Below are 12,387 nucleotides of genomic sequence, written 5' to 3'. Positions count from 1 at the left end.
GTTCCAGTTACAGAGTGACTGATGCAGCACATGACATCACTCAGGTGATGTCATGTGCTGTATATAAATGCCACACTGTATATAAATGCCACTTGTTTTGCACATATTCAACTCTGTATATTTTATATATTTTATTATTATTATTATTTTTTTTTTTTTATTATTATTTTTTTTTACTATTTAATTTGTAAAAATGTGTATACACACACACACACACACACACACACACACACACACACACACACACACACGTAGGAAAATATTTAGTATACACATCCAGAAATGCATACACTATTATATATTGTACATATATTTATTAGTTTCAGGTTGGCCATTCTTGTATTTTGCTCGTTTGTGTTGTTGTGTTTGCACATCTCTGTTGCTTGTGGGGCTGGCACACAAGAATTTCACTCGCATGTGCTGTGCCAGTGTGCCTGCACATGTGATGTGACAATAAAAGTGATTTGATTTGATTTGATTTGATTTGAGGTAGCATCTTAAATTAAAATAGACTAGAAGCTACACAAAGTGTTTATTCTCTGGTTCACATTTCCAGTAGCAGGTGGAACAGAGATGTCCTGGTTGCTCAGACTTCCTCTGGCTCCTCCTGGGGGAATCCACAGACACTCCCAGGTCAGCTGGAAGACAGAATCCCTCCAGCATCTTGTGCCCAGCTGGCTGTACCTGGCAGAGCTGTAAAGGGAGGCAACCAGGGGGTGTCCTTTGCAAGTGCCTGAACTACTTAGATTGTTTCATTTCAGTGTGGGGGAAGCAGCGGGTCTACTTTGAGTTCTTCTTCTCTTTCCAATCTTCTCACCACATCTGGGAGAGTAAGCCTTTCCACCCTGCAGAGAAAACATCTCCAACCCACGTATATTAGGGTCATCTTCCATTACCATACCATTACCTTTTATTACCATAGGTTTTGACAGGATCACTGTCCCGGTGAAAACTGTAGATTTTTGACTTATAAAATAGATATAAATATAAATACATATAAATACAACAAGATAATGATAAACAGACTGGTTCTTACATAGTGCTTTTCTACTCTACTTGCACCCAAAGCACCTATTACAGCACCTTATACAGCTTGTCTCATTCACTCATTCATACAAGCGTTTTTTTATATGTCTAACTGCTTTCTATCTAACATTTGTACTCACACTCTGAAAAATACACCAGGAATGACTCTGGGTTTGGTATCTTGGCTAAGGAAAGTTTGGCATACAGCCTGCACGCCAAAACTAAACCACAGGCACCTTCAAAAAGAGAGAGGACAAAAAAAGCAAAACACTGCATGGTAATAAAGGTAAGTGTCTGCAGTTGTGGACGTGTGTTCAAGGTACTGGTGAGATATAAAGGAAGACGAGTGTAAAGATCCCCTGCATAGTGGTTTATTTACTAAATGGATCAGGCATGGAGTCCACTATACCTCTGACGGTGCTGTGGACAGATCCTTTAAGTCATGGAAGTTGCGAGGAGGTGATGCTTTGTGGTGCATTATCCTGCTGAGAGAGCCCCACAACCAGCAGGGAATACAATAATGCTTAGGTTGGTGGTATGTTATAAATTAACATCCACATAGATGGCAGGACCCAATGTTTTCAAGCATAACTTTATCATCAATATGAGCTACAGCAGCTTGTTTGCTGGATCCGACCTCCCACCCACGACCCTGTGGCTGGTTCCCCACCTTTTGATAGATACTGACCACTGCAGTAGCTATCAGCTCACAAGAGGTGCAGTTTTGCACATGCTCTGTTCCAGCCGTCTAGCATCACAATTTAGCTCTTGTCCGACTCGCTCAAATCCTTACGCTAGCCCATTTTTCCTGCTTCAAACTCATCAACTTTGAGGACAAAATGATCACTTACTTCCTAATATACCCCACCCACTAACAGGAGTCATGATGAAGAGATAATCAGTCTGATTCAGTTTGCCTGTCAGTGGTAAGAATGATATGCTGATCGGCGTATATTGTGCGATGTATTATGAAAACCTTCCAACATACATGATAAGGCTGCACGTGGCCACAATACTTGCAAATTCAAAAACAGCCTGATTAGACATAAAAAAAAAAGTGCCTTTATAAGTTCAATATGAGTTTACTCATTTGTTACCCCAGTGGTGCGTGCACTGCACACATTTCTGACGAATCCAACACCACAAAGCCAATAAAAAGGTATAATCAATAACGAGTACCTCGGGTCACGGCTAAGGATGAAACTGTTGTTGCATGGAGCATTTTACACACACACACAAGAGAAAGATAAGTCTCTTCCTGTCAAAGCTCCCATCAGGGGATGTTATTTGGCAGCTATTTTCTGTCTTTGCTGCCAGTCATGTACTGCATTAATTCATTTGTGGGACATGAAGTGTCCTGAGTGAAAAGCACATGCAAAATGAATGAATGGCTTAATTAACAAGCAGGCGAATTGCAATCAATAAATGAATAAGAAGGCAAGCATGTAGACAGGAAAATAAATGCAAACAAACCTGTTTTTCTATTACATTTTTTCCATGTTCATTTTTTATTATTGTCTTATTTTTCCTGTTTTCTTGAATTGAAATGAAGTCATTTCAACCTAAACCCTGGGGCCCGGCGTCGACCCAGTCGGCTCAACCGGACCGATGCTGGGATTCATCGGAGCAGAGCAAATTTGTTTGTCTCTGTGTTTGTTTGTACTGGTGTTTGTTTCTCTCATTGTTTGTGTTTATATGCATTTCTGTTGATGGCCTTCTCAAGTGTTTCTCCAACTCTGGCAATTTTCTGCCTGGTCGCCCCTAATGTGCCTCTCTGTTTATCTGCTGTCACAACACAGCTGATTTATATATATTTACAAATCCAGGAAGTGACAGCAGAGAATTATACTTACTTTAAAGGAAATTATACATTAGTGGTTATCTGTTGTGAATGTGAATTTTTGTGTGTGTGTGTGTGCGCGCGCGTGTGTGATTTACCTATGCCGCAGCTTCACATAACACATGCTATGACTTTTATCAGATATGAAGTCAAGTCAGCCTCAAGAAATATGACAAATGCCTTTGGGAAGATAACCAGTGTAGTGTGAATTCAATCACTTTGGCAACTGACTGCTAATGACACAGGGGGAAACTTTTCCAGGCAGCGGTGATGGGCAATATTGCTTTTAGCAGGGGCTACGAACTGGCAAATTGGAACAAAATCGTGGCTAGAAGAGATAAACGCTTAACGACTGAAAAAAAAGGCGCTGTTGGCCCAAATGAGCCTATGCATTACTTCAAATTGTTACCGATCCACGAGAGAGAGCCAGAGAGAGGAAACATAAGGCTACGTGGTAACAAACTGATTTAAATATATAGGATTTTTCATAGTAATGTATCATCTTTGTGAATCTTTACTGACCATTTTCTAAACTTTTACGATCTATTCACCTATTTTTTCTCTCTTTAGTCATGGTACTAAAACATACGTGTATGACACATTTAAACTTTAATTGTCAGGGATGTGACTAATGATAGCTAGTTAATAGCTAAGGACTGCAAGCTCCTCACAACCAGTAAAAACTAATGGTTGCCCAATGAGCGCGATGAATTTTTTCCACATTAGGCAACTTATAGCTAGTAGTCTGGTCAACCACGTTTTATTGCAGTGGGACCGCACAAGTTGCCTCTCACCAAATAATCACGTCCGACTCAGACTGACTGCAATCACTCTCAGACTGACTGCTCAAAGTTTACAAATGACTCCTGTCTCATTTCTAAACACAGACAGAATGCCAACATGTTGCAATCAATCAGTCTGACTGATTGACTGCGACTGATGAGTCAGTCTGAGAGCAATGCATCAATTTGCAATAGGGAACTCGACTCAACTGGTTGCTAACTGGTGGTATTCGGGCTATATTCCTATATAAAAGAAAGGTTAAAGATCACCTATGTCATTTTGCAGTGCAAACACTGTCCTGCAGCAGCTACGTCACTATTTGTGGAGGAATTGCTGTTTCAGATCTATGAGGTTCTGGCTGGACTCTGAATGTAAGTAGCTAATATGAATTTCTACATATGTAGATGGTAACAGATTGCAAGACATTGTTGACGTTTAAACATGATTGGTCAGAGGGCCCGGTGGCGCCAGTGTCCGGCAGCCTCGCCTCTGTCAGTGCGCCCCAGGGCAGCTGTGGCTACAATGTAGCTTGCCATCACCAGTGTGTGAATGTGAGTGTGAATGGGTGGATGACTGAATGTAGTGTGAAGCGCTTTGGGGTCCTTAAGGACTAGAAAAGCGCTATACAAATGCAGGCCATGATCAAAGATTAAATGTAATTTTAAATTGCCAACTTGACCACATTCAGTTGCAGACTCACAGCAGACTGACTCTTCCCTCGGTCCTCCAAGCAACCCTTTAAAAAGCAACAAGATCGCAAGTTCATCACTCAAGTCATGATGGGTGCATGGCGGTGCTGGTCTCCAACCAACGTTATCACTTGTGTGATAGTAATATAAGTCAACATCTGCAGTAAGAAGGCATAGGCGTACTGTAAAATTGGCAAATTTAGCTGCTAGTGTTTTATTTAACAGGGTTAGGTAAGATTTCCTTACAGTGGACACCAGCACACATGCATCCCTCACAATAAAAATAACTAAGATGTATCTGCACTCTATGTGCTGTTAATGACAACAAAAACCCATGTCAGGATGTGGGGTTGGCACAAATGTGTGTGCATGTGTGTTTTTGTGTCTATCAAAATTCAACAAACCCCTCCTGACATTCAAAGGGCTTGGTAACCATGGCGATGCCTGCTCCGAATTAAAAAAAAGGGAAAAAAGAGTATATCAAAAGAAAAAAAAATAGGAAGAGAAGAAAAAATAAAAGCTGAATTGGTGTAGCTCTGTGAAGTAGATAAGGTTGGATGTCAGGCTGGTATTTACAGGAGGGCGTAACTTGTGATGGCAGGCTGTGTGGAGTCAAGTGTTATCCTCTCCGCACCCACACCCCCGTCTCCCTTTCCACTCACACCAAATGCCTGAAACTGCAGCACCGTTCATACACTTAAAATTCTAATACACGATTACCTCACTGTCTTAAGTTAAAGACACACCAATATGCAGGGAAAAATTCACACAACAAACAGGTGTGTAAACCTGTGTATATCTAAATATGTGAATGCGCATTATACCCATCTACGCTGCGCACGCCCAGCTGAATGTTTTAGTTTTGATATGATATCCTTTCAACAACTGAGGCTTTATGAGAGGATGGAGAGAGTGATGAAGAGAGGAGCGAGAGATCAAATAAAAGGCTGAGCATGCTTGCTTCCAGCACGCAGTTACTCAGAGTAAAGAAACGAGCAAAGAAAGAAGAAAAAAAGAGGGAAAAGGTTACAAACAAGAATGAGAGGAAAAGAGTGTGTGTGGGGGGAGGGGTGCACATCAAAACTCTTTGCCTGAAATAGAGGCAAAGTTAGAGCGAATGTGTCTGGGTGTTAAGTACAACTTTCTGAAGGCACTGAAGTTTCTTTTTTTTGTGTGTTTGTGTTTGTCAGAGTGAATTTCTGCATTTGCGAGCGAGCCGGTTAGAATTAGAGGAGCTTGACAGAGACACGGGGACTGCGAGAGCGAGTCGGCTCATGGATAGATGAGGGTTTTCATGCAAATATAACATTTGGGACGTTAGCGCGCTCTTCCATTTGCATACCCATTCACCCTGACATGTTTATAAGTGAATAAATCCAGTGCTGCTTAGAGTACAACAGCTGCTGCTGGGCCACTCTCAGCAGCCCTCATTCATATACTCATATACACACACTCAGATGGCATACAGGCCACAGCTGCACCCTTGGCATTACTATGCCACCACTTCCTTGTGTGTGTGTGTGTGTGTGTGTGTGTGTGTGTGTGTGTGTGTGTGTGTGTGTGTGTTTGTGCGTATGCAAATCCATTGATACTCATTAATGTATCCATGTGTTGCATTGATAGGCCATCTTCTGAATCTGTCTTTTATAGAGGATGTATAACTACGTGTGCTCAGCAGCACTTGTGTGTGTGCACATGCTCAAAGCCGTACCTCTGAGGTGTTGACTCGTCCCTCCTGGAAGGAGCAGTCGCTGGCATCCTGTGTGCACATGTGGCGATATTTGCACCAGTGGCAGGGGAAGTTTCCGTTGACACAGGACAGGCACCTGCAGCAAGCCAGAACAGGAGAAAGAAAGGATGAGGTTTCCATGATTTATGCATTTATTTCACTCGTGACTTTTTGTGTCTACATCCTTGAATGTCCTTTAATGGAGTTTGAGTTTCCTGATCCTGCCACAGTGGCTTCCAGTGACAAGCTACAATGAAGAACATAAAAAAGTGTAACTGTAAAAAAGAAAACTGAACATAGGTTTTATGGCATTTTAATTTACAGGTTGCTGCCCCGTGACAGACTCAACATTGCTCTGTCTGCTAATGTAATGCTCAAAATGAATATTTGCAGGCATGTGGCAGACCTCGGTCTCATAATTGTGAGCTCCCATGATGCCCAAGGAAATGGAAACAGGCAGAAACTAGGAGAAACTGTGGCCAGCGGTGAGTTATTTGGATGTGAGGAAAACCAGTGGAAAAACAAGTATATACATTATACTTTGCTTTGTCACAACATCCAGTTTACATTTAAGGATAATTGTACACCACCAGAAAGACGAATTACACTTTTATGCTATAGGCTCTAAAGATGCATAAGAAGATTTGCACTGACAGATAGATGCTAGTTCCTTACTACAATCACAGCTTTCCCTTAATGAGAGAGTGAAAGGCAAAGAAATAGAGCTGACTTTGTTGGTCGTTTCAGATACTGAAGTCTCTCATTATTTCAAGTGCCAAAAGCATACCAAGGCAATAGAGCATAAATCTATGTTTCCTGAAAATTGAAGGCATAATGTAATGAAGATCAAAAATGATAACATAATGTATTTCATTCTTCTTAAGCAGCTACATGTTTTATGTATCATATACCAGCCAGTTATTGTCCTTAATGTCAATAATTCATCCTTATTGTTACTGGTTGTAGGCAACGCTGATGCAAAAGGATTGAGTCACTTTCATTTCTTTATATTTTGCTAGAAAAACTGTTATAGAGTAGATCCAGTGATTTCTTGAAACCTGGAATTCTAAGAAGCTTGAAAGCCAATATTTGGCATGACCACCTTTATTCTTTCACACAGCCTGAACTCTCTTCTTTTAATTTCGTTCAGTAGTCTTCAGTAATAGTTTTCCAGGTTTCTTGAAGGACATTCAAAGCTCTTCTTTGAATGTTGGCTGCCTTTTGTTCTGTTTTCTGTAAAGATGCTTCAATAATGTTGAGGTCTGGGCTCTGGGGAGGCCAATCCATGACTGATAGCATTCCTCCGTTTGTTCTGTACGTTTTCCAGGTGTGCTTTGACTGCACTGGCAGGGTGATTGGGACCAATCACATGCTTTCCACATGGCAATGCATGGTGGATCAAAATGCGAGGGTACATTTTGATTCAATGACTTTTGACACCATGTCAGAGCCTCCACTGCAATGATGTCTTATATACAGACTGACAATTATAAATGAAGTTCAAATTAGCTACTGATTTTGAGTCTAGTTCATGTCTAGTTTGGCATATCTCAACCTTTTATCCATGTTTTCCTTCCTTAAAAATGGTGTCTTGACAGCCACCTTTCCACTGAGACCATTTCTGATGAAGCTTCAGAGTGAACCATTGATGGATCAGCATGAGAGCTAGATGCATCTATCAGCCCCAGTATCAGGTTTTTCAGCTTATCAGCTAATAGCTCTTTGGGAATCACATTGCTGGCACAAAATGATTTTATGGCATTTTTTATGGATTCAAATAAACAAAACAAAATGTGGGACAAACTATGTGATAATGAGAGAGGTGGTTAGCAACAAAGTGCCTAAAGATATCATTTAAAACTGGTTCTTTGCTATGTTTTCTGTTAGGTGTAGACACAACCCTGGTTAGGTGCATTTTTAATGCCTTAATTCATAGATCACTGTTAAGAGGCTTAACAAGCAAAAACAAACAAACATGAAAAAGAAAACAAAAAACATTCTCTAGTCAGGTACAATGACTGGACTGAAATGTAATGTCTAAAGAAAAACTTTAAAACACCTTCACAAACTATTGATCAAGACCATTTTTTAAAAACTGAGAAGAAAGTCTTTGAAAGGAAAAATAAAATGTGGGGTGTCTTAAGACTTTTGCACAACTGAATTTAGCAACATTTGAGCCAAAGAGACAATCCAAAATTTCTATACTGCAGAATTCTAAGCATAAAATGCACTGAAGGAAGTCCAGCTACTATGACCTGCATTCTTTGCAGATTATGGACATGTGTAGGTGCATTTGAAATATCAACACGACTTATCGCACCGTGGCAGCCCAGCACTGACTTGCATCAACATAGTAGCACAAAATTTTCAAGAAGCACAACTGCAGCTTCCTTCATTAAGACTTTATTTGAGCTGTCAGCAAGGCCAGAGGGCGGGTTACTGAACAGCCAGGAGGAGAGAGCAGGAAGGAATCCTTGGTGATCCACTCCTCCCTTCGTATTCTCCATGCTTGGAGGCTTAAAGTTAAACTAAGCTGGCAGACCAAGATAAGCCAGTTTTTCTATAACTTGAGGAAGAAAAAAAAAAAAAGAATGCATACACATTCAAACATGGATTACCAGACAAAGACAAGGCTATCATGGTCACTACAAAGAAGCAGCGGAAGGGAAAATGCCATGGCTAGTAATGCTGTTAATATGAGAAGTTTCAAAGTTGTTCAATTACTTTTTGGCTCTGAAGTCTCTACTTGATCACTTTCCTCAAGTGATTTCACATCAGCGGTGTATTAAATTACACTCTGCTTTCTGTCAATCATCTGACACCCACAGGAGCAAAGAGAAAGTGTTCACTTCATAAACATGTTGCAGAGAGAACGCTTAAATTCAAGCTCGCTGTCAAGGAAAAATACAAAAATTAAAAAATACAGTGACAGAAGTAGAAATGTTCAGTAAATCCCCCCCAAAAAATCTTACAATTAAAACAAGTCATAGCTATGCAGTCTTTACACCGCTTCTAAACTAAATGTCACTTAACTGGCTTGAGAAAAACAAGCTCTAATTACATGTCCTGTCAGTCCTCACTCCCATATGCTGTCACTGTACTCAATCAGACCTCCGATAACACCCACACCCACCAGAGGAACTGACTGAGAACCTGCGGGGTCTTTTTTTCATTATTGTTTTTTTTTATTTTTAACCAGCATCTGGTTATTACTGCCACCTCCAACTTCATCGTTTCTTGATAGCGCTGTCTTTCTAAGCCTGTGTTACTTTCCTGTTGTGGTTGTTCGTTATATAGAACCAAGATTTTCTGCTCAGGAATATCTTGAGCTAAAAGACCAAAACCAATAAACAAAACAAGAAATAAAAAGTAAAACATAATTAAAACAAGTATTTTATGGCACCCTTGAAGCCAAATTCGCCGGGGCTTTAAAGGATTGGACAGGAAAGTGAAAAAGAGCTCGTACTTAGTTGGGAAAAAAGATTCAAGAGATATAAAAACCTCAGCCACCACCTTCTTAGTTTGACTGACAAGCAATCTCTGATAAGTCTAGTTCAAGAACACCACAGTAACGCAAACCAGGTCCACCAAGCTGAAGGACAATTGCTCAGCTGACAATGCCACCCTGCTGCCGGAAACACTGACTTTAAATTGGATCTCAGCCTAATCCTCTTTCTGTCTTCGGGTCTATGTCCTCGGTTTTTTAGATTTTCGAGGGTTAACTGTTAAATCGCCCACGCCGGAGTACCAAAGCAACGGCAAAGGCTTCATATAGCCAGAGTTAAGCTGGTGAGACTAGACTGAACTGCAGCGTGAGGTTTTTAATCAATGCCAGTGGATTTCCATGGAGGGAAGGGTGGACTGAGGTTATGCTAACAGTCTGATGTTTGTTAACAGAGCTGGTGAGCCAGTTCCTCCTCACTATTAACTCCAGGCTTGATCGATTTCCCGTTGCAGGGCAGTGCGCGCGCACATTCACAAGCAACGAGCGTGAGAGCTCAGACTACAACATCGAGCTAAGGCAAACTTATGCACGCAAGTCATCACCCGTGCTGACATCGAGGCATTCCTCCTGGGTCACCTGGGCAGTGGAGACTTGTCCTACAGTAGAGCTGTCAATGCCTGGACAACCGGCTTGGGTAAGTGGCGGCACTGCTGCAGTGCAGTCAATAAAGTCCGCTGCTATTTAACAAGGCCCAGCAACAGCTCCGGGTCAAACGCCTTTTCATCTTCTCCAAGCTTTTGTTCGAGGGAGGATGGATCGATGGAACAAAGCTGTTGATGTGCGTGCAACGGCCCCGCTCAAGCATATATGAAAGGAGGGAACGATCATATCCTCATTTAAATCTGGTCAATGAGGATAAAGTCACGGATCAAACTGCAATTCTGTCTTAATTTGCAGGCTATGCTTTTATCTGCAGCTCAAACAAACATGTCAGCATGTGGTGGGCCCAAAAGTGACCCATTTGAGGCATGAAGCTGAAAGCTTTTAACGCTGTAATCAGTACTTGAAGCAGCTATAAGCGCAGCGTGATTTTGATTTAGAACCTCTGATTGGTTTGATAATGTATCTCGCAGATATCTGCCTGTGCTTCATGTGCACGGTGCTGCTTGGAACCTGGGGTAGGCTGGCTCTGCTATGTGGTCTATAAATAGGCCTCTTTGTGTTTTATCCAATAAAGCTCCAAAGTGAGCGGCAATAAAATGATGCATACATCATTAAGTTATACAGCAGCACGGCAGCCAAATGAGAAGTTTAGATTCTCACCAGGGGACTCAGACTCATTATACGGTATTATTGCATCTTGTCACGGCAATGTCCAAAAGCAGTAAGTCTGCGAGTCTCAACCCTCAGTTTAATTAAACCAGGTCACATTCACTTAAAACCCAGACCAACAACTTATTGTCTTAATATCAACAAGTAATGATGTAATGACAGAAAAGTTTGACTATAAACTTTTTTTTTCTAGCAGTGGATAAAGAGTGGGGCGACGGGGAATGACGGGCCTCAAAATAAGAGCCTTTTCCAGGGGCTGGAGTGTGAGCCGGTCCCCCTCCCTGGAGTGCTTCTTTTCACTGCATAGATTTCAGCCCTTTCATATTGTAATGGTCATGGTGGCCTGAGGCTGTGGCGCTAACCTTTTAGCTGTGTGGGACGCATTATTCCCGACACAATGGGCACAATTTCTGTTTCGTTCGGCAACACTCGGCTTTATCTCTCTCTTTCTTCCTCTTGAAGACTTCTTTCTCGCTCGTCTTTTCCCGTCTCCAGCTCTCCCAGAATGTGAATTTCCTTCCCCCTCCAGCACCCTGCCACCTGTTTGTTTCTATGCCTCTCTATATATTATTCCTCCTCCCGCACGCTCAATTAAACTATTCCAAACCTCTTTTTTTAATGCAAATTTCGGATATTGTATATGTAAACAGCTCACAGCGCAATTCACCCGCACCAAGTACTGTGGCTTCTGTCTGCGTGCGCTCCCTCTGACTGTGCGTGCACCTGTTTTGTGTGTTTGCACGAGCGTGTGCACTGCTGGTGATGCTGGTGCCCGCATCCAACTTTGAGCCCGTCTGGGCGCTCGCCTGCAGGCCCGCTCTGCTTGTGCATCTGTGCTGATACAGTACCACTGTTGTGCGTTTGCTGTTGTGCTTCTATGCTGGGCTTTCATCCGCCCATCACGCCCACGAGGATGACTCAATTACCGTCCCCTGAAAGCAGCGACTTCTTTACTCCGCTCCCTGCAGGCGGAGGTGGTTGTTGGGCGGGTCAAAGATTTTGAGGTGAAAGGTGAAGAGTATTGCATGACACGCGGGTTTGTGTTACAGCTGCAGTGGCAGTAACAGCGCTGTATTATTATTTATTTTTTTAACAGTCCAACAGAGTCCTGAGGGGGCCCTGCAAAGCCAACATCAAAGGCTTAAACAACAGCATGCCTGTTTATGCTGCAAAGAGAGCGCGACTAGGCGGGCTAGTTAATCAGGGGTACGCAGCATAAACACACACCCACACACACATTAGTAAACATGTCCTGCATGCATACAAATATGAATAAATAGGCACTCTGGAGTTACTTTGACACATCCTGCATGCTCTTTAACAAACGGAAAACTACACACACACATATTCACAAAAAAAAAAAGAATCAAAGCCATTCAAGTAGGCCTGGAGGCCCCGAGAAGTGGCCCAGGTGAGCACTCTCTCCAAGCCCACTCCATTATGACCATCTCCACACAGGCACCTCAGCTAGAGCTAATTAACGGCCTATTACTATGCAGATATATGCAGGGCCGAGAGCAGAGCGCGAGCAATAAATGGGCTT

At 42.1% G+C, this 12,387-nt stretch overlaps 1 protein-coding gene across 2 annotated transcripts in view; it reads right to left on the bottom strand.

Annotated features, from left to right (window-relative positions):
* The window catches only part of LOC146645063 (plexin-A1-like), a 316,025-nt gene that overhangs the window by 129,618 nt on the left and 174,020 nt on the right, over positions 1 to 12,387 (bottom strand). For both annotated transcript variants that reach the window (XM_085393236.1, XM_085393237.1), the window contains exon 9: positions 6,050 to 6,164. In XM_085393236.1, the coding sequence (XP_085249362.1) occupies positions 6,050 to 6,164 (115 nt within the window). The remainder of the gene's footprint in view (positions 1 to 6,049; positions 6,165 to 12,387) is intronic.

Source organism: Rhamphochromis longiceps, linkage group LG20 (genome assembly GCF_057381845.1).
Source record: "Rhamphochromis longiceps isolate RC_006_pf linkage group LG20, R_longiceps_female_GT1.1, whole genome shotgun sequence".
NCBI lineage: Eukaryota > Metazoa > Chordata > Actinopteri > Cichliformes > Cichlidae > Rhamphochromis > Rhamphochromis longiceps.
This window is presented reverse-complemented; position numbering and strand designations above follow the sequence as displayed.